Raw genomic sequence first — 22594 nt, 5'->3', positions numbered from 1 at the left:
TCCTCCTCCACCAAACTTTACAGTTGGCACTATGCCTTGGGGCAGGTAGCGTTCTCCTGGCATCCACCAAATCCAGATTCGTCGGTCGGACTGCCAGATGGTGAAGCGTGATTCATCACTCCAAAGAAAGCGTTTCCACTGCTCCAGAGTCCAATGGTGGAGAGCTTTACACCACACCAGCCGACGCTTGGCATTGTGCATGGTGATCTTAGGCTTGTGTGCGGCTGCCTGGCCATGGAAACCCATTTCATGAAGCTCCCGATGAACAGTTATTGCGCTGACGTTGCTTCCAGAGGCAGTTTGGAACTCAGTAGTGAGTGTTGCAACCGAGGACAGACTATTTTTACGTGCTACGCCCTTCAGCACTGGTTAGTCCCGTTCTGTGAGCTTGTGTGGCCTACCACTTTGCGGCTGAGCCGTCGTTCCTCCTAGACGTTTCCACTTCACAATAACAGCACTTACAGTTGACCAGGGCAGCTCTAGCAGGGCAGAAATTTGACGAACTGACTTGTTTGAAAGGTGGCATCCTATAACGGTGCCACATTGAAAGTCACTGAGCTCTTCAGTAAGGCCATTCTACTGCCAATGTTTGTCTATGGAGATTGCATAGCTATGTGCTCGATTTTATACACCTGTCAGCAACGGGTGTGGCTGAAGTAGCCGAATCCATTCATTTGGATGGGTGTCCACATACTTTTGTATATATAGTGTATCTAGTAAACTTGCTAGCGACTTCAGTGGATGTTGAACACATTTCTACTGGCAAATGAACACATTTCTCACGGCGTGTGTTAAATTCTAGAGATAATCAACTTGGGGCTCTATGGGTTCTCTGGAAAATATTGCAACTTCGTGGAAGGTTAGTTCCACTCGGCTAGTGCGTCGTGGAACACACCTTCCATGTCGTTAATTATTTTCCATAGGAAGCATAGCCTCTCGTTGATTATCCCTTACATATGGTATTAGATTGTGTATGCCTTGTTTCATGCTCATTCTGTATTTGGTGCATGTGTTTTATTGATTGGGGGACTCTTTGTTTGTGTGTACTCTGTGTGTGGATGGAAGGATGTATGGTTGGGAAGTTCAGCTGCAGAAGGTCTCACAGCAGGACAGAAAGAGAGGGAGTGTGCAGAGAGGACAATTAGCGATCAATTAAGAAATAAGCATCATTTTTCACAGATATTTTTTCTCTGGAAACAGTACCTACTCATGATTTTGCTCTTTTATCAATTCAATTCGCAGACTCACTTGGCTCTGGATGAACAGAAGCCAAATAAAACAGAAATCATTGGCCCCCATAGAGCAGACCAGACTGTAACCAAGCTCTGGCTCCTGTCGCCCTGCAAGGTCAAACTGGCGACTCCACTGCCAACCCCAGGCTGTGTGGTGCCTCTCTTTCTTTCTCTCTTTCTCTCTCTCTCTCTCTCTCTCTCTCTCTCTCTCTCTCTCTCTCTCTCTCTCTTTCTGTCTCTATCTGTCTCTGTCTCTCGCTTTCTCTCCCACTCTCTCTCCCCCTCTCCCCACACCCACGCTATCGCTATCCCCCTCTATCGCTCCCACCTCTCCCTCCGCCCTCTCTCCTCCCCCTTCACTACCCCTCCCTCGTCCTATCAGCTGTGGCGCCACCAGCCAGGGGAGAGGGAGGAGATGAGATGGAAGATGGAGGAGGATACATGGCTGATCAGCCAGCCAGTCAGTCAAGAGGAAGTGATTAGGCGTGTCCCTTGCTCACACTATATAAATTAGCCTCATTAGGTGTGCTGACCCTGGGCAGGTGGGCCTGGGGGGAGACTCTGCTGTCCTCACTTCCTCTGCTAAAAGCCAGCCTTCCTGTCCCTCCATCCCCTCCATCCCTGGGTCACTAAGTCACCGCATGTTAAGGTATCAACACAGGGAGCCTTCTGTGATAACAGAGATAACTCATTATTAGGACAAAAAATAATTACACAGTGCTTAAACATTACACTTTTTGTTCTCCCTGCCTTTCATTATATGTCAGTCCCTCAGTAGCGTGTGTCTCGCTTAAAATCGATCTTTATTTTTGGCTGTCTCACAGTCTTTCATCCATACACCTACCCCATCCGTCCCTGTGTTGGGTAAGTGTAACGTCTCTTTGTCTCTAAGATCCGTGTGTCTCCTGTGTAACAGTCTGACAGTACTGCTCCCATCCTGTCAGACCGAGGCACTCTCTCTCAGTCACGGTGTAGGAGCACCTGCCCTCTCTCACTGAGCCGCCCACCTGCCACTTCACTGGTTCTCAACAAAGACCTTTAAAAGTCAACTGTTGGAAGAGGCATCACACTTAACTTACAATGCTGTTCTTTTGGAATTCTAGACATAGTGGTGAATCATGCAATTCACATAGCCTTCAGTGCAACATGTCCAGTGCAACAGCACTGTTTTGACTGCATACTCATTTCCATAGGCTGCAATATCTGACTCGAAAGCAAACATTTCCTCAGCAGGAGTTTCAGTGCACATGGAATAATCATGATAGAAAGAGGATTTATAGAAGTATATTACAGTAAATGCAATTCTTAGTAGATATAATTGAGACACCACAACATTTCACTGTCAATTTATTTCAGATTTTTCTGTTTGTATTGAATTACCCATATCAATAACAGACATTCATTTCCAGTACACTATGAGGTCTCCCTGGCAACAGACTAGATCTTTCCATCTGCCATGATGAGAATATACCTACCTGTATGTTTTGTGTGTTTATGTTGCATATTGTGTATATACAATAGAAAAGGTGTTCCATTGAGGTAAAGAAGCATCCGTATTGAGTGTGACAGTTGAGCGTTTGACAGTTTGTTTACTGTATTTCTGTTCGACCCACGGTCAAGTACACAGTGTTTGTATAACACACACAGTTTCCATGTCATTCTGCTTCACATGCAGGTCCTCTGTGCTAAAGGAGGGAGTGCTTGAACTCAGTGCTGTCCTTTTACTGCAATTGTTTTGTATTGAGGATATTTACATTTTCTCAACAGTACCTTGGGAGACGTCAGGTTAATGAAATCCTGAGACATGAAATCACACCTTAATAACACGATTGTGTCAGTGGCACTGTCTTCCCTGTTTCTGTCTCACACCCTCTCTCGCTCTCTCGCTCTCTCTCTCCCTCTCCCCCTCTCCCCCCTCCTCAGCTCTTTTGCCATGTCTAAGGCAGCCGTGAGGAAGCTGCACTGGCGCTCCAAGGTCCAGGAGAGCTTCATCCCCCTGGTTGGTTCCTCTGGGGAACTGGGGGTGGCCGTGGGCGGCGGAGCTGACTATGGAGAGTTCCCATTCGTCACCGCAGCCCCCGGGGGCGGGTTCACAGTGGGCGACATCATCCTAGAGATTGGGGGTACCCCTGTGTTAGGGATGACACTAGGAGATGTCCGCGGGGTCCTTAACTCCTGCCTCCATCCCATCCGCATCAAGACGGTCTCACCAGGTACTGTATGGCTCAGTGTGGTAACTTACTCCTTGGTCTGGGGACACATTGTGAATGCTGCTGCTTCATCCGTCAATGACTAACATCGTTGTCAACCCCAACTTCTCCTTCACATGATAACACTATGTGAATGGTCACACTGCCTCCCTTAGGCAACTCATAGAATAACACGCTTCCCAAGTGGTTATCCAAACATAGCTGAATAATCACTGATACTGGAAAAACAAACTTGACAACTGCAAGGCTCAGTCTAACCACCAGTTTGCTGGCCCGGAGTACTTAGCACCTCTGAACGTAATTTGTGAACCGAGTGTGCACTGATTTTACACGTAGAATCGCCTGAAAAGTGGCAGCAGTCAGACGTCTGCTGCGGGCGGTCCCTAAAACACAGTGTGTGGAGAGAGGGAAGTCTTCAAATTCCCGATGACACATGTGACAAGGAGTCCAGAGAGGGCTGTGACGATGTGACGATACAGTTGTCTATCACCCTGGAGGGGCCTTGGAATTTATAGAGGGGGGTGAGGTGACGGATGTCTTTGTTAGGTCTGAACGGAGCAATATGTCAGCACTATGTCACCTGACCGTGGCTCCCCATGGCCTTGCTGGGGTAGATTGATGGCTAAATCGCCAGCAGGACTGTAAATGGGGCCCTTTAATCCTGGTCCCTCTGCCGCTGGTCCATCCATTATCATTCTGTGAGCCAGGCGGTCAGGCCAACCTCCCTACCTGGGTATTCCGACTGCATGTACTGTGAACAGAGATGGATGGGCTGAGCTGTAATGTGCTGCTGTACTGCCTGTGCTCTAGGCCTACACCTCCTCATTTCTCCTCCCTCATGCTCCTCCTCTTCCTCCCCTTCCCCCTCCTCCACCTCCGCCTTCTACACATCCTCCTTCCGCCTCCTCCTCCACCTTCTCCTCCTCCACAGTCCAGGCTGTCAGGGACACCATAGTGTTTTCAGGCTTTACACCACTAATGATATGATATGAGACTAAGTAAGTGTGGCAAATGATCCCTTCATTATATCTGTGTGACACAAGGATTAAAGGGCTTGTACCAACCCTGTCCATGCTTTGACAGACAAACACAATCATTACTGTCTATGATGACCTTGAAAGCTGATGTGTAGGACAACACCTTACTTAACTGTGATGTGCCATATTGTGTTGTGGTGAAGCAGTGTTCATGGATGTACATCATATGTGCTTTTGTCTAGTGTATTCTGTTGTTTCTGTGAAAACAACATAGCTCTGTGAAAGCAAGCACTCCAGTTCATTTTACTCACAGTATATATGACAACATTAGTCTGATGTATTTTTTATATTCATCAAGCACAATGCTGGACAGCTGTTTCACAATGCCAACAAAAGCTTCTCATTATTTCTCCCAGGAAGCTGCAGGCCCGGGTCTTGCGCGTCATACTGGCCATATGTGGCGGGTCATGTGTGGGTGTAGGAGACTACCTGTGCTAATAAAGTTTTATTACAGAGACGTTTTAATAGCAGCACAGCGGATTCAATCTGCACTCACATCTGGGCCCAGCTTATAGTACAGGCCACTTTACCAGAGACAGAGGGTTGGGAAGCAGTAGCAGCAGGGGCAGGGGAGGAGTGGATGTGGTGGTTGTCTGTCAGTGTGACGAGCAGGGAGATGCTCTCAGGCCATCCATAACACCAAGTGACTTGTCATCAGAGGCCATAAAGCACTTGAGATTAAACAAATAGATCAGAGAGTGAAATAAGTGCCTGGGCCAACAGCCCAGCCTCCTGTGTGACAGCACCACACCGCCTCTGTGTTATTAGGCTATGCATGAGAGGCCGGGAAATAATATATTATGCACTCAGGATGACTGATAAAGTGTTAAGAAGGAGATGTAGTGTTTATTAGAGAGGGAGGGATTGGGAAGGAGGGGGCTGGAATGATATAGGGGTAAATCAAAGCTACTATAGCGATACAGTCTGGGGAATGTTGGCTTGGGCTGTCACTCTCCTTTTGACAGGGTATACAAATATTTACACAATTCGTCAGTTTTTGACTGTTGAGCTGATTTAGCAAGTTCTCTCCGTCTGTCTCCGTCTCCCCCCCCTCTTTCTGTTTCTCTCCCCTCTCTCTCCCTGTCTCTGCCTCTCAGGCTCTGCCTTGTGTAAGGACCTCAGGCTGTATCTGAGTAAGTGCTTCACTCCAGGCTCCATGGACAGCCAGCTTCAGCAGGTCATCCGGGAGAACCTCTACCTCCGAGCAGTGCCATGTGAGTCCCATGACGCTGTGCCCAGCACCTCTCCCTCACACTGTGCCCGTTACTGACCCCTGTTGCTGTAACTTGCGAGTCCCCTTTAAGTCCTTTGCAGCTATGCCCTCTAAATCCGTTGGGACGCTATAATTGTGAGTCCACCTCTGTATCTGTTCCAGAGTCTGTAACATGCGAGTCCATTCTAGGTTAGTAAGTACTTTTTAATAAGAGAAATAGGAATTAGTATCTCTATGCTCATTACATATCTGGACATCGCATCTCAACATTTAAACACTTCAACAATTTCCTTATTTAAGACCTTCATTTAGATTTAGTGTAGACCTACATGGCTGTCACTATGAAAACAGTGTTAATTGGTGTGCAATCACAATCAGAGTCGGGAAAGCTGTTCTTGCCACGACCGTGTGTAAATATATGCGCGTAGACATGTGTTGAGTGGATTTAAAAAGTGATTTGTCAACCCTGGCTTCATCAGTCAAACATTCAATTACAAGTCAAGTTTAGGTGAGAGAAAGCACCTAGAGGAATATTCCCTAGGACATTTCCATGGCAGCTATCTGTATTTTTACACTGTTAACTTTATCCAGTTTGTATCGGTAGCTTTTTCTGTCTTCATTTTCTGCTATTTCACAGGTTCATGTCTGTCTCTTTCTTGTTTGGTTACATATTACTTTTTCTCTTTATTTTGTATGTGTTTTCATCTATTTATATAGTTAACCTCAATTACTTTGTTCAATGATAATGATTTAAAGTTGTCTAAAACATTTGAAGCAAAGACTTCTGGGTATATAGAGTGTCAGTTGCTCTCTCAATCTTCTCTCTAAGGGCCAGAGGGATGTCACAGTGAGAGTGGACTGGAGAGGACTATGGTGTGGATTTCTGTGAAGCTCTTATTTTGGTGTCATATCACTGACTGGTGTAATATCTGTCTGATAGGTTTGGCTTGTGTCATGTTTTCTCTCTTAAACTGTCATTAGTCTGCCTGGCGGGCTGGCCACAGACCACTCTGGCCAGCCCACGGCGATGGGGAGTTTGGCGCTAATCTCATGTTTAGCCAGGAAGTAGGTCATGTGGAACAGTCTGCCAAACCAGTCAGCATCTCCGCCACGTCTCTCTCACACACACACACACACACACACACACACACACACACACACACACACACACACACACACACACATGCGCACGCGCGCAGGTTAAAACTCCCAAGAATACGCCAGAAAACAACAAGACATTCTGTGTCTTTGAGCTTTGAACATTGCGATATACAGGACGTTCACATAAAAGAAGCATACACATTCTCCAAGCCAAAGTCCTTTTACATAACAATTCCATTTATCCAGTTTGTAATTAGATGGGGGTGATGGATCAGTCTGATCTTTAGTCTGTAGCATCTGTACTATAAATATGCTCAGCATTTATGGATTATGGATTAGAGAGTGTGGTGTACAGCCGCCCTGGTGCTGCTAGACCCGGGTGGAGATAGACTTGTGACACAACTTCCTGCCTGGCTCTCTAAGTTGGAGTGACAGCGAGGCGGCACGCTCATCCCCTGGCTGTGTAATCCTCTGATCTGCAGGAGATGGATGACACAGTAAGATGCTGCTGCTCTCCCGCTCCCTTCTATACCAACATAGACAAACACTGTAACAATGTTGAAATCCTAGTTTAGCCCACTTGCAAAAACACGAGCAAGTCAGCTCAAATGACACTCTTGTACTACTTCATGATATACATCTATGCTCCTACTTATATTCCAGGACACAAACAACCTATTGGGGGAATGAAATGTGTTATTTATACAAATGTAAAAGCATTGAGGTAAATGAAGCGAGTTACCAAGTGTAGATCACAGACAGGGGTGAATGGTGTATCAATGTAGTCCATCTGAAAGCCCCTTATGTACTTTGCTAGGCCTGCTTTACTGTCTCAGATCAATATGTTTTTAAGATGAGGTGGCAAACCATGCCTTAGCTGGCAGTTAGCAGTGGATAATAAGTTGCATCCTATTATGTTCATGTTTTTTTGGATGTATTGCCTTTTTAAATAAGTGGTTCATGTTTTTAATATTTTATTTGGAACTATAGGCAAAATAAAAATGTGAATTGCTATTTGAACAAAGTTAGTGTGTGGATATCCTCACTGTATTTGTCTTTTGTTCTTAGAAGAACTGAGAAATAACGGATGTGCATTTTGCTTTGAAAGTATCTCAATCCCCTCGCGATTTAAAACATACTGTGTACTCTACTCTACATTATGTTGCCCCTGGCAAGAAATATGTTTACACACAGTGACTCTCATAAGAGCATGACATGATTTTTTTTTACGCTAAACAGAATGAAGTAAATGCAAGTCATTTATCAATAATTTAGAGGCAGAATGAAATGAAAAGCAGATGTGCGTTCGTGCCTCGGGGGAGGGCTGGCAGTAGACAGCTACCTAATATCTCCATGGGTTGTTGTGGTGCATATAGTCATTAGACAGAGACACAACATTATCATAATTCATTTGGGAACTACATACCACATACTCTCTTCTAGGAACTATTTGTACATATGTCTAGTTGCATCAAACTGTATGTGTCTCTCCTATCTGCCCTTTACTTTGCATAGGATGACTCAATTTTAGGAAAGACTTAAGGACAGCTGAATTCTTTACTATCCCTAGTAAAGAATGGAGTGATCTCCATGAATTCTAAATTACTAACATATAAAAACTGTTGTATTATTTACATTATTTTACATTTGGTTTATGTTGGCCAGTAGTGATGTTGGCCTGTAGTGATGTTGGCCAGTAGTGATGTTGGCCTGTAGTGATGTTGGCCTGTGGTGATGGCCTGTAGTGATGTTGGCCTGTAGTGATGTTGGCCTGTAGTGATGTTGGCCTGTAGTGATGTTGGCCAGTAGTGATGTTGGCCAGTAGTGATGTTGGCCTGTAGTGATGTTAGCCTGTAGTGATGTTGGCCTGTAGTGATGTTGGCCTGTAGTGCTGTTGGCAAGTAGTGATGTTGGCCTGTGGTGATGTTGGCCAGTAGTTATGTTGGCCTGTGGTGATGTTGGTCTGTAGTGATGTTGGCATGTGGTGATGTTGGCCTGTGGTGATGTTAGCCTGTGGTCATGTTAGCCTGTGGTGATGTTGGCCTGTGGTGATGTTGGCCTGTAGTGATGTTGGCCTGTAGTGATGTTGGCCTGTGGTGATGTTGGCCTATAGTGATGTTGGCATGTGGTGATGGCCTGTAGTGATGTTGGCCTGTAGTGATGTTGGCATGTGATGATGTTGGCATGTGATGATGTTGGCAAGTAGTGATGTTGGCATGTGGTGATGTTGGCCTGTAGTGATGTTGGCCTGTTGTAATGTTGGCCTGTAGTGCTGTTGGCAAGTAGTGATGTTGGCCTGTGGTGATGTTGGCCAGTAGTTATGTTGGCCTGTGGTGATGTTGGTCTGTAGTGATGTTGGCATGTGGTGATGTTGGCCTGTGGTGATGTTAGCCTGTGGTGATGTTGGCCTGTGGTGATGTTGGCCTGTAGTGATGTTGGCCTGTAGTGATGTTGGCCTGTGGTGATGTTGGCCTATAGTGATGTTGGCATGTGGTGATGGCCTGTAGTGATGTTGGCATGTGGTGATGGCCTGTAGTGATGTTGGCATGTGGTGATGGCCTGTAGTGATGTTGGCATGTGGTGATGGCCTGTAGTGATGTTGGCCTGTAGTGATGTTGGCATGTGGTGATGGCCTGTAGTGATGTTGGCCTGTAGTGATGTTGGCCTGTAGTGATGTTGGCCTGTGGTGATGTTGGCCTGTAGTGATGTTGGCCTGTAGTGATGTTGGCATGTGGTGATGGCCTGTGGTGATGTTGGCATGTGGCGATGGCCTGTAGTGAAGTTGGCCTGTAGTGATGTTGGCCTGTAGTGATGTTGGCCTGTAGTGATGTTGGCCAGTAGTGATGTTGGCCTGTAGTGATGTTGGCCTGTAGTGATGTTGGCCAGTAGTGATGTTGGCCAGTAGTGATGTTGGCCAGTAGTGATGTTGGCCTGTAGTGATGTTGGCCTGTAGTGATGTTAGCCTGTAGTGATGTTAGCCTGTAGTGATGTTGGCCTGTGGTGATGTTGGCCTGTAGTGATGTTGGCCTGTAGTGATGTTGGCCTGTAGTGATGTTGGCATGTGGTGATGTTGGCATGTGGCGATGGCCTGTAGTGATGTTGGCCTGTAGTGATGTTGGCCAGTAGTGATGTTGGCCAGTAGTGATGTTGGCCTGTGGTGATGTTGGCCTGTGGTGATGTTGGCCTGTAGTGATGTTGGCCTGTAGTGATGTTGGCCTGTAGTGATGTTGGCCTGTAGTGATGTTAGCCTGTAGTGATGTTGGCCTGTGGTGATTTTGGATAGTCAGTTGTGCCCACTGTGGGTTTGATCATGACAAGTTCTGACTCCTATCCTGTCTTTGACTGACAGCTGTGTCTTGGTGTTGATAAGAAGCTCTGCTTAATTACCCCTCTACTCCTAAAACTCCTTCTATCTCGCTCACTCTTTCTCCCTCTCTCCCCTGGCCAATGGGATCAGTGGGGGGCCTGAGGGGAGACGCATGGAGGAATATGTCAATAATCCCAGCTATCTCCTGCTGACATGTTATATATATCTCAGAGGAGGGCATTGGTAATGAGTCCTAGCCACACACACACACACACACACGCGCGCGCTCACGCACGCACGCACACATACACACACACACACACACATTTCCTACTTCCTCAGTATTAGCATTAGTGAGTCTACTCTGTCCTGAGGGGAAGAGAATAATTCTACACACGTCAGAGGGCATCAGGAGATTTGCTATCAGATGTTTTATTAGAGATAGAGCCTCATCTTCTGTTGCTGATTGGGACATATTAACAGGCTCTAACACAGTATAAAGAGGAGAGGCAGGCAGTGTTGTGTTGTATGTGTGTCATTGTCATTGTAGTGTGGAGTGCTGTGCCCTCCCTGATGGTGAGACAGCAGTGCATTAATCATATGTTTTATGGAGTAACTGGGTTTGACTCCCTCCTACTGGCCCCACTCTGCCATGATACAGTATGTGCTCTTCCAGGAGAAGGAGAAGGACATGAATTTGACCTTAGCTTGCTGTTTGGAAGGGATTCATTTCAAACTGAGGCCTGATTAGGGTTTTTTTGGAAGGTTTACAAGCAAGTTTCACCCATGCTGACATGTAACAAGTAAGCATTGATTTAACCCCTTACACTCGTGGGAATTGGCATATATGGATGGGGCTAAATTGAAATGTTTCTTACAGAAGAAATATGGAAAGCATATGCGTAACTATGGTAGCTATTAAAGGGGAAGAGTTTGGAGATTATGGGAAAAGTATTAGACTAATGGTGTGGACACAACAGTTCACCTGACACAAGACTGAATCCAAACACTACACTGTTGATTTTATGTGCATTTTACATATACTGTACTTTTTGCAGCATTAAAATGATATTTTTCTAAAATTTGATTAGGTGAAACATAAGACAAAAATATTACAAGGCTTTGAGTGAGAGGTCTAACTGGTGTCTCCAAGTGGACACACACCTCTCCAAAGTGTGCACAGTTCCTCCGTAATTTTAATGCGCTTTTATGACTCAAAGAAGTCTTCAACTATAAGGTGCTTTTTTGAGCTCTCCAAGCTGTGCCATTGAGGAACTAGAGTAAGCACACACAATTGCCCTTCCAGCTGTCACGTCCTGACCCTAGTAAGATGTCATTTTCTATAGTAGAGTAGGGCAGGGCGTGACAGGGGGTGTTTTGGGATGTTCTATGTTTTCTATTTCTATGTTTAAGTTCTAGTTTGTCTATTTCTATGTTGGGATTGTTTGGGGGTTGATCTCTAATTGGAGGCAGCTGATCCTCATTGCCTCTGATTAGAGATCATATTTAAGTAGGGGTTTTTCTCATTGTTGTTTGTGGGTTATTTTCGTTTGAGTAGTGTGGTTTCCTCTCTGCGTCATGGTTTGTTGTTTTTTCAAGTTATTTATGTATTGCATTCAGTTTCACGTCTAATAAATATGTGGAACTACGAACACGCTGCATTTTGGTCCACTCCTTCAAACAGCCGTGACACCAGCAAACAAAAATTGGTTCTGTGAAAGTTCCCAGAACATTTGTTAGATGTTCTCATAACAAAAATTGTCCAGTCATGCTGATAATTATAGAATGTTTGGATAAAACATTCGCCTGATATTGCAAGAATGTTCTCAGAACACATTTCGTCTGTTCTTTTAACGGTTCCCAGAATGTTTAATTAAGTTGTGGAAACAGTCTGGTGGGAACATTGTTGGGGACATCACAAAAGATATGTTCCCACAACACAAAAACTATCCAGTTGTGCGGATGATTCTACAATGTTTCTATAAGGGTGAAAAAAATGTGTTGTCCGCAGCAAATTTTCTTTACAATACAACAAATATAGGCTCCTTCTGTTCAGGACAACCCAGGGTATAACGCCATGTCATCTTGTAACTCTACATCCAACATAGTGATCATAAATGTTGACACTGTATATTACATGAGTTTCAGGATATGGAAATATGAAGTGCTCATTTGGACTCACGGGTATTTGGCTTGCTTGTATGACATCAAAGCAGTATTTATTATAATCCTCAACGTCTCATTTTACGAGTCCTCTTAATTTACAGCATTTCCTCACTCATAGATATATATTTTTTTACTAAAGTTGCCCAATTAGCGGGAGGGATGGGGTCAACTTCTTGTCATGTGCGGTGCTCAAGTTCAGAAAGTCTGTCAGTCAAAACCCATACAGAGCTGTGAAGCGCAGAGCCTGAGCTCTGAAACCATTTATAGCATGTTACTGTACAGTCACAGCATTCCAATTTAGGCACTTATCAGTGTACAAATCTGCAATTTTCAACCCGTATACGGGTACAAGTGTAGAGGGCTACTAATCAACCTACAGATATTGGATCTTAATTTGACCAGTATTGATGCAGCAATATAATTTTTTGCTGGAACAAGTTGAGTCCATTCACACGTTTCTGCTGATGTAATGTCGCTTGATCAGTGGTTAGGCTATTAGCTGGCCAAAATTAGGCAACATGAAAGTGCAGTGCTGTCACGCCGTGACCATAGAAAGCCATTGGTTCTCTATGGTGTAGTAGGTCAGGGCGTGACTAGGGGGTGTTCTAGTTCAATATTTCTATGTTGGTGTTTTGTATGGTTCCCAATTAGAGGCAGCTGGTAATTGTTGCCTCTAATTGGGGATTATATTTAGGTAGCCATTTTTCCCACCTGTGTTTGTGGGATATTGTTTGTGTTGGTGCTTGTGTCACCATGTAGTCACGTTGTGTTGCTTGTTTATTGTTTTGGTTAAGGAAGTTTCACTTTAAATAAATATGTGGAACTCAACAAACACTGTGCCTTGGTCCGTCTCTTACAACAAGTACTGTTAATATAGCCGTGTGTTATTGCGGGTTTTCACTGAATTTCTGTTAATCCTGTGGTGTAAGAAAATTCTCAGCACTAACAGGGTGATCAAATTTTGATCTGACATCTGTACCTTCCTTTCATCTCTAAGAAAGAATATGAAATGCTGTAGACTACAGTGCCTTCAGAAAGTATTAATTTCCCTTGACTAATTCCACATTTTGTTGTGTTACAGCCTGAATTCAAAATTGATTAATACAATTTTTTCTCTCACCTGTCTACACACAATACTCCATAATGACAAGTGAAAACATGTTTTTAGAAATGTTTGCACATTTATTGAAAATGAAATACAAAAATCTAATTTACATAATTATTCACACCCCCACACCCATGTTAGAATCACCTTCGTCAGCAATTACAGCTGTGAGTCTTTCTGGGTAAGTCTCTAACAGCTTTGTATACCTGGATTGTACAATATTTGCAGTTTATTATTTTTTGAATTCTTCAAGCACTGTCAGGTTGGTTGTTGATCATCATCAGCCATTTTCGTCAGCCAAGTCTTTCTATTGATTTTCAAGCCAATTTAAGTCAAAACTGTAACTAAGCCACTGAGGAACATTCAATGTTGTTTTGTTAAGCAATGCCAGTGTATATTTGGCCTTGTATTTTAGGTTATTGTCTTGCTGAAAGGTGAATTTGTCTTCCAGTGTCTGTTGGAAAGCAGACTGAAGCAGGTTTTCCTCTAGGATTTTGACTGTGCTTAGCTCTATTACGTTTATTTTTATCCCCAAAAAAACTCAATTGCAGGTGACAAACATACCCATAACATGACGCAGCCACCACCATGCTTGAAAATATGAAGAGTGGTACTCTGTGATGTGTTGTGTTGGATATGCCCCAGACATAACACTTTGTATTCAGGACATAAAGTTAATTTGCCATATTCTTTGCAGTTTTACTTTAGTGCCTTATTTGTAAACAGGATGCATGTTTTGGAATAGTTTATTCTGTGCATGCTTCCTTCTTTACACTGTCAATTAGGTTAGTATTGTTGAGTAACTACAATGTTGTTGATCCATCCTCAGTTTTCTCCTATTACAGCCATTCAACTCTGTAACTGTTAAAGGCACCATTGGCCTCATGGTGAAATCCCTGAGTGGTCCTCTTCCTCTTCGGGAACTGAGTTAGGAACGACACCTGTATTTTTTTATCTTTGTAATGACTGGGCGTATTGATACACCATCCAAAGTGTAATTAATAACTTCATCATGCTCAAAGGGATATTCAATATCGACTGAGCTTACAGATAATTGTGTGTGTGGGGTACAGATATGAGGTAGTCATTCAAAAATCATGTTAAACACTATTATTGCACACGGAATGAGTCCTTGCAATGTATTATGTGACTGTACATATCCTAATTGCACATGCTATATACAGTATCAGGTTCAATACTTTTTGTATCATTTCATAAGGGGTATGCTAATGCATTAAGTTCTAACAGTGAACTGTGGAGACAGATTGGGATGTGTAACTTTCTCTCGTCTCACTCTCCAGGCACGACCAGACTGCCCCATGATGGGGAGATCTCAGGGGTGGACTACAACTTTGTCTCCATAGAAGAGTTCTTCTCTTTGGAGGAGTCAGGAGCTCTTCTGGAGAGCGGCAAGTTCAAAGGTGAGGAGAGGAGAGGTATTTACTTCGCTAAGTCATCTCCCTCTGACTTCAACTGCATTTAATTTCATAGACATTATTTCATGATCAACACACTGTAGGTCGTGTACTGTATATTGCAGATAGAGCATGCTAGTCTATCTATAGGGGTAGAGGGTTAACTCACAAACCAGTCCACACAGTCTCTTACCAGGCAGGCACATGGCTGGTGAATATCATTAATATAATAGGATATAAGATAATTTTCTCAGAGGAAGCCTTATTACTTACATGTAGTTAATGACACCAGGTCTTGAACAGGTCTCAGTCGCTCCAACCTGCACAACCCACCCCAGTCAGGGGAGGGTTAAAGTTGGACCGCTTCCTCTGATTAAAAAAGCAACCCCGGATTAGCATGCATAATTCATATGAGTTTAATGGGCACAATAAATGCCATCTTCACTTTGCCTCACATGTGACATTGACGGCGGTACGGCTCCTGCAAAGCAATCCGGAGAATCAGCGAGTCTGCAGTACAGTGACACTGTGGTGGGATAACCTTGACGAGTACATCAACAACCTAATGTTTCTCTGTACTGGAGCTGGAGGAATAGATTTAAGTCATTTGATTTGTACTCTAGCTGCCACAACAGAAGGATATAATTGAAGAAGGAAAACGTATACTATACTGTACTGTACTGATCCCTAGGTTGGATGGTAAATCTATGTGATGTATGCATTGCACTGGAACACTGCCATCATAATATTTCAGATTTACTGTATTTTCTATATTTCATATAATGATAGCTATTTCAACTGTGTGTTTGGGATCTCTAGATGGAATCGCTTTACCTCTTATCCTTTTTATCCTTTTCACAATCATATTTGTTTTATTTATTTATGTATTTTTATTCTTGGCACCAAAGACCAAAAGCCAAAAGTACCAATATGCTTCTAACAATACAAATATATCTTATTACTTCACTTTATACGTCACTCTCTCTCCCATCCTGTTTTCTCCCAGGGAACTACTACGGCACCCCCCGGCCAGTACACATTGGTCCAGAGAGTCCTCCCATCACCTACCAGGAACACCGCAACCTACTCCGGAACTTCCGAACACGCAGCAAGTCGCTTAGCAACCTGGAGAAAGCAGCCGAGGAGGGGGAGAACAGCGAGGAAGATTCTGGCCTGTCAGGCAGGTTTACCAAAGACAGACTGTCCCGTAAGATTATATGGGTGACCAATCTACTACAGTCATATAGTGGTAATAAGTAGTTGTTGTATTAGTAGTAATTATAGTAGTAGTAGTAACAGTTGTGGCAGTAAATCATGTTTAATTCAAAACCTTTTTGTGATTTTAAGTTGCCAAAATGTGTGATTTGTTTTCCGCCATTTTATTTAGCTAAGTATGGTGGCCAACAGCTACTGTAAACTGTATAGACTGCCTTGTCCCTCTGTACCTCTGAGTTTTTGATGGCCAAATTAATCAATGATGGGCATGATTAGTATGCTCCTAGCTCTTTGTGGGGCTGTGGCTGCATCGATCGCTGGACCTGCTCCAGAGGAGGGTCTAGCTAACCGCGGGCAGGCTCATCTGTGTGGCAGGCAGGGAACAGGCAGAGAGCAGGGAGTTGTCCATGGTCCTGACCTGTGCTGCTGAGTCATCTATCGCCAGGTCAGGTGGTGCTGAACAGAGCGCTTGCTGGGCTGGCTCTGACTGCAGCCCTGGGTGTGCAGCAGGCCACATCCTCCCACGCCTAGTACATTCTAAAGGACAGGAGGGTCAGGAAAAGCTGTTTAAATATAGTTTTCAAGTTGTATTAGTCGTATGTACGGGATACGCATGGTATACATCGTCCAACTAAATGCTTATATGCAGGTTCCTTCTCGACAATGCAACAACAATATGAAATAGTAAAAAAATAAGAATATGAACATAAAGTAAATGACAGTAGAATAGAATAAACGTTTGAGCATAAATATAATACTGGAAGGCACAATTTATAGTACAATATTTACACGTGTATTGGGGAAGGGGGGGGAGGAGGGGTAGTGTATAAACTGGGCATTACAATAAGATTCTGATAACAGCAGTTGTGACGTGTGTGTAGCATGAATGCATATATGTGTGTGTGTGTGTATGTCTCCGTGGGTGTGTGCATGAGTAAGTGCATGTGTGCTAAGGTGAAGAGAATCAGAGCAGGTGGTCAGTCCAGTTCAAGTGTTCAGCAGTCTGATGGCTTGTAGATAGAAACTGTCTCTGAGGCTGTTGGTATCAGATCTCATGCTCTGATACCGCCTGCCCAACGGTAAGGGAGAGAACAGCTAATGTGTGGGGTCCTTCATGATGCTGTGTGCCTTCCTCAGGAACTGTTTTAAGTGGATGTCTTGGATGGGTGGGAGCATGGTCCCAGTCATGTTCTGGGCCATCTTCACCACGTGCTGGAGGGCCTTGCTGCCATGGACGGAGCAATTCCCGTACCTGGCCATGATGCAACCGGTCAGAACGCTCTCGATGGTGCAACGGTAGTATTTGGAGAGGACCCGGGGCGGCATGCCGAATTTGAACAGGGAGTACAGCAGAGGACTGAGGACACACTCCTGTGGGGCCCCCTGTGTTAAGAACCAGTGTGGAGAAGGTGTTGTTCCCAATCCTCACAGCCTGTGATCTTCCCGTCAGGAAGTCCAGGATCCAGTTGCAGTGGGGGGTGACCAGACTCGGGGCTCTGAGCTTGGTGTCGAGCTTGGAGGGAACCATGTTGTTACTGAACTGTAGTCAATGAACAGCAGTGCATGCCTTGCCTTTTGCGATTTTTGAAACACTTAACTCAATGGATCTGGATCTGTGAATGTGGATTTAAAGCTGTAAACTACATTCAGTGTAGCCAATGTCCATGATTTCAGAGAGTAAGTTATTCAATGGTTCTATTTTCACTGAGTGTAGGCTATCTGAGAACTTCTATAGCAAGATGTGTCAAACACAAGTTTTCAGTGACTTACTTTTCACTGTCCTCTTTATTGACGCTCCAGGTGGATTAGTGGGTATCAGCAATGCACATCCCGTCTCCTTGTCCAGAGGGTCCAGTGGAGGGGATGGCAGTGCCATGGAGAACGGCCATGGCAGCACCAGTGCCAGGGTGCGAGCAGTGATGCCTAAAAACTGGGAGGTGGCCTACAGTGACTCAGGAGAGCCTTTCTACATCGAGTGAGTGACTATTCTATATGGATAGACACTCTCTTTGACTGGGCCAGGATCAGTTTCCTCTAAATCTTGAATTTGTTGACTTGTAAATACTGTTATATAGCATTACCATGGTGATTGATTGGTGACTTTGAGGTGGCCTGTTTGTCACTCTCTTTCAGCCATAACTCCAAGATGACCAGCTGGCAGGATCCTCGTGCACAGAGCAGCAGAGAGACAACGCTTGACAAAAATACATGTGAGCTCTCTCCCATGGAAGTACTGCTGGAGCATTTAACTCAGGGTTTCCCAAACTCGGTCCTCGGGACCCCAAGGTGTGCACGTGTTGGTTTTTGCCCTAGGACTACGCAACTGATTCAAATAATCAACTAATCATCAAGCTTTGATGATTTGAATCAGCTGTGTAGTGTTAGGGCATAAACCAACACGTGCACACCTTGAGGTCCCGAAGACCGACTTTGAGAGACGATGGTTTAACTGTTGCACTGCCTAATAATGCTATCTGTACATTAATTAGACTAGGATCATAGGACCATAGGCACAGTGAGCCTGTTAATAGAGTCAAATGAAATGAATTGAGCTTTTAGTAGAATTTAGATACTGTGTAGTGATTAAGCCCTAACCCGATAACAGCAAGCCAGAACCTGGAACTAATGGCAGGGAGCCATTTTGCTAGCTGCTATGTCTGACAGAGGCCATGTGTTGGGCATGACACTGACAACCTACTATCATAATTATGTTATGTGATTCACAGATAACACAATAATACATCAACGTTTGACCATTATAGCTGATTATAGCAGTGAGAGATCCCATCTGCCAGAATATCATGAGTAAAGCTGGTCTGAATCTGTTGAGTGGGTTGCAGTTTACTGTTGTAACCAGCAGGGGGCGATACATATCAGCCAGAGAGTTTGTTTTCCTTTCAAGGTGCTTGAATCTTCTCTGTGGGATATTATGACAGGACAGAAAAAACACTTTGCCTGCATGTCTATTTATTTCTAAACGTTTTGCACTAAGTGCCATCTGGCCATGAGTTTTCAGTGTTGTGCATCTCTCAACTCAGCTCTAAGTGGCACATTCTAAGCAGTTTACACATTCACACACACAGGGTGCAACCTCTCTCTGTCTCTCTCTCTCTCTGTCGTTCTCTCAACCTCTTCATAGTGACCTTTATTTCCTCTTTACCTTCCAATTGCACAAAACCTCTCTGTCTTTCTCCCTCCCTGTTGTAAGCCTCTCTCTCTGTGTTTCTTTGCCCTTCTGGCTCTTTTCTATATCTTTCCCCCCCTCTCTTTCCATCCCTCCATCGCTCTTTCTCAGTACCAGGGTTCACAGAAGAGCCAGGGGAGCTGAGGGGTTACTCTATCCACACACGCTTCTCTAAAGGTCCCAGGGGGTTTGGTTTCAACATTGTGGGGGGCAGCAGAGCCAGGGAGTTCCTCCAGGTCTACAGTGTCACGCCAGGGGGACCTGGAGCGCTCAACACAGGTAGGAGAGGAGGAAGAAGGGAGGGGAGGGACAGGACAATATGCAGAGATGATTGTCATTTATGCGAAGTTGTAAAGTTGTGAAAGTGATTTGAAACAACAAAAATGCATTTAAAACTTTCTTTGATAGTAGAAAACAGACTTTTCTAGGGCTATGTCAGATTCAGCTTCCCTACGGTATCATAACTGGGCCAATGTTGATATCATGTTCCTCGTAAATGCCCTCCCATGCCCAACTAATACTGTGCCCCTGCCCAGTCATGTGAAATCCATAGATTAGGGCCTAATGGATTTATTTCAGTTGGCTGATTTCCTTATATGAACTATAACTATGTAAAATTTTATAAGCATTTCGCTTCACTCGCAATAACATCTGCTAACCATGTGTATGTGACCAATAACATCTGCTAACCATGTGTATGTGACCAATAACATCTGCTAACCATGTGTATGTGACCAATAACATCTGCTAACCATGTGTATGTGACCAATAACATCTGCTAACCATGTGTATGTGACCAATAACATCTGCTAACCATGTGTATGTGACCAATAACATCTGCTAACCATGTGTATGTGACCAATAACATCTGCTAACCATGTGTATGTGACCAATAACATCTGCTAACCATGTGTATGTGACCAATAACATCTGCTAACCATGTGTATGTGACCAATAACATCTGCTAACCATGTGTATGTGACCAATAACATCTGCTAACCATGTGTATGTGACCAATAACATCTGCTAACCATGTGTATGTGACCAATAACATCTGCTAACCATGTGTATGTGACCAATAACATCTGCTAACCATGTGTATGTGACCAATAACATCTGTTAACCATGTGTATGTGACCAATAACATCTGTTAACCATGTGTATGTGACCAATACAATTTGATTTGTTTTGAATTCTTAGAAATTGTTTTTGTTCAGTATATATACATTTCTCTCTCCCTCCTCTCCCTCAATCTCTCGTTCTGTCATTCTCTCTCTCCTGACTGGAGATGGATTATAGTAGTGGGATTTTTCTGTGATCTCTCACAGAGAGTATATCTCAATCAATCCCTAATGGTTTGAATGCCATAATCTATCATCCCATGCATCAACACACGTACAGTACCGGTCAAAAGTTTAGACACTACTCATTCCAGTGTTTTTATTTAATTTTACTGTTTTCTACATTGTAGAATAATAGTGAAGACATCAAAACCATGAAATAACACATATGGAATCATGTAATAACCAAAAATAGATTTTAGATTTTAAATTCTTCAAAGTAGCCAACCTTTGACTTGATGACAGCTTTGCACACTCTTGGCATTCTCTCAACCAGTAGTATTATGTAGTGTTATGTAGTGTTATGTAGTGTTATGTAGTGTTATATTATGTATTTTATTTGTCTTTTTGTTTCCTGATTGGAGCCCAGGAAGCAAGGCTGCAGCTAATTGGGGATCCCAATTAAACATGAAATAGTACTACACACACCCAAAAACACATGTACACAACAGTATACGAAGATAGTATACCATTTATGAACTACAGTACATTGTTGTGTCCCTTCAAATTATCTGTAAAGTACAGTACAGAGTGTATGTTTGAAATGTATACTAATGCAATGGGATAACTTCACCAGACCTCCCTCTCAACCTCTCCTATCTGTCCATATAGCAGATATCCTGGTTTACATCAACGGCATCTGTGTCCTGGGAACGTCCCACAAAGAAGTGGTAGAGATGCTGAAGGCAGTTCCTGTGGGCCATAGTGTGGACATGGTCCTCCGGAGGGGATACCCCATGCTCTACAACCCCGACGGCTGCCCCAAGCAGCCCCATCCTGGGTTCACCGACATCTGTGACCCCTTCCTCGCACCCACCACCACCCAGCCCCAGCCCTTACACCAGCGACTCCCCCTCCTCCGCCCATCCACAGCCCCAACCCAGACCCAGTATCATAATCTAAACGGCGTCCTTTCTCACCACGATGACGTGGGTTATATGGGTCCAGGAGTGAGGCCAGGACTTGATGCCAATGGGAATGCCACCTCCACAGCGACCCGACCACCATCCTCTTACAGACACTCCAGCGGTCATCTTTCCCACTCCGCTGACCCACCATCGTACAGACTGTCTAGTGGGCACCTTGCTCACTCCGCTGACCCACCCTCGTACAGACGATCCAGTCGCTACCTATCTGACTCCACCTCCCCTACACCACCCTCATACAGACAATCCAGTGGTAGCATCACTCCCACCACCCCCCCGGTCCGCCCGCCCCGCTCCCTGAGGGGCCTTGCCCGCCTGCAGGCCTCTGACAACTGCCAGAGTGACAGCGAAGTGGTCTCAGCCATCGGCTCACACAGGTATGGCAGAACACACACTCACACACACACACGCACACAAACACACACACACACAAACAATGTAATTTAGAGATCATTTACTCTCATAGAGAACCCTGACTATCTTTCTTTCTCTTTTCATTCTCTGCAGGGCTTTCATGATCCGTAACCACAACAATAACTCCCTCTCTACCCCCCCTCAGCCCCTGCGCTACAGAACCTCTAAGAGTGACCTGTCTGAGAGCGCCCTGTCCACCTCCTCCACCCTCCCTGTGTCCAGACTGCCCCTGCCCCAGTCAGAGACACCCCGTCTCTCATCCTCCCCTGGCGGAGGGGCGTACTCCCGCCTCATCAGGCCCCAGGCCTCCCTGCTGAGACCCCCTCCCACCCCTGACAGCCCCAACCTCAGCTTCAATGGCTTCCATGGCAATACCAGCGGCAGCGGCAGCCCCATAAGCATCTCGTCTCCCGGGGTGATGAGCCTGGTCAGTGGCCTTGGGGTGGGAGGTGGAGGGGAGCTGGTGCCAGTGGCCCTGGCTCAGTGTGAGGGTGGAGGGGGAATGGGTTTCAGTGTGACGGCTGGGGGACAGGGGGGCAGGCTGGCCCTTGTCAAGAGGGTCTGGGACAGGAGGCAGTGCTCCTCCCTACAGCCAGGGGACGCCATCATGAAGATCAACGGAGCAGACGTCCAGAGTCTCAGCTTTGCACAGGTACTGAGGAGGGAAAAGAGCAGAGAAAGAAGATAAGGAAAGAGACGGAGAATAAGTATAGGGACATTTAGATCAGA

General features: G+C 44.8%; 1 protein-coding gene across 5 annotated transcripts in view; it reads left to right on the top strand.

The window, feature by feature from the left end:
* LOC106567236 (membrane-associated guanylate kinase, WW and PDZ domain-containing protein 1) overlaps window positions 1-22594 on the top strand; it is a 49432-nt gene that overhangs the window by 8552 nt on the left and 18286 nt on the right. For 3 of the 5 annotated variants that reach the window (XM_014136282.2, XM_014136278.2, XM_014136283.2), the window contains exons 2-10: window positions 3156-3445; window positions 5577-5693; window positions 14673-14792; window positions 15793-15993; window positions 17802-17976; window positions 18135-18211; window positions 19297-19464; window positions 21138-21828; window positions 21959-22517. In XM_014136282.2, the coding sequence (XP_013991757.1) occupies window positions 3166-3445; window positions 5577-5693; window positions 14673-14792; window positions 15793-15993; window positions 17802-17976; window positions 18135-18211; window positions 19297-19464; window positions 21138-21828; window positions 21959-22517 (2388 nt within the window). In that variant the 5' untranslated portion in view covers window positions 3156-3165. The remainder of the gene's footprint in view (window positions 1-3155; window positions 3446-5576; window positions 5694-14672; window positions 14793-15792; window positions 15994-17801; window positions 17977-18134; window positions 18212-19296; window positions 19465-21137; window positions 21829-21958; window positions 22518-22594) is intronic. The other 2 variants (XM_014136279.2, XM_014136280.2) reach the window with 2 other exon arrangements.

The sequence above is a fragment of the Salmo salar genome, chromosome ssa13 (assembly GCF_905237065.1).
Source record: "Salmo salar chromosome ssa13, Ssal_v3.1, whole genome shotgun sequence".
Classification (NCBI taxonomy): domain Eukaryota; kingdom Metazoa; phylum Chordata; class Actinopteri; order Salmoniformes; family Salmonidae; genus Salmo; species Salmo salar.
This window is presented reverse-complemented; position numbering and strand designations above follow the sequence as displayed.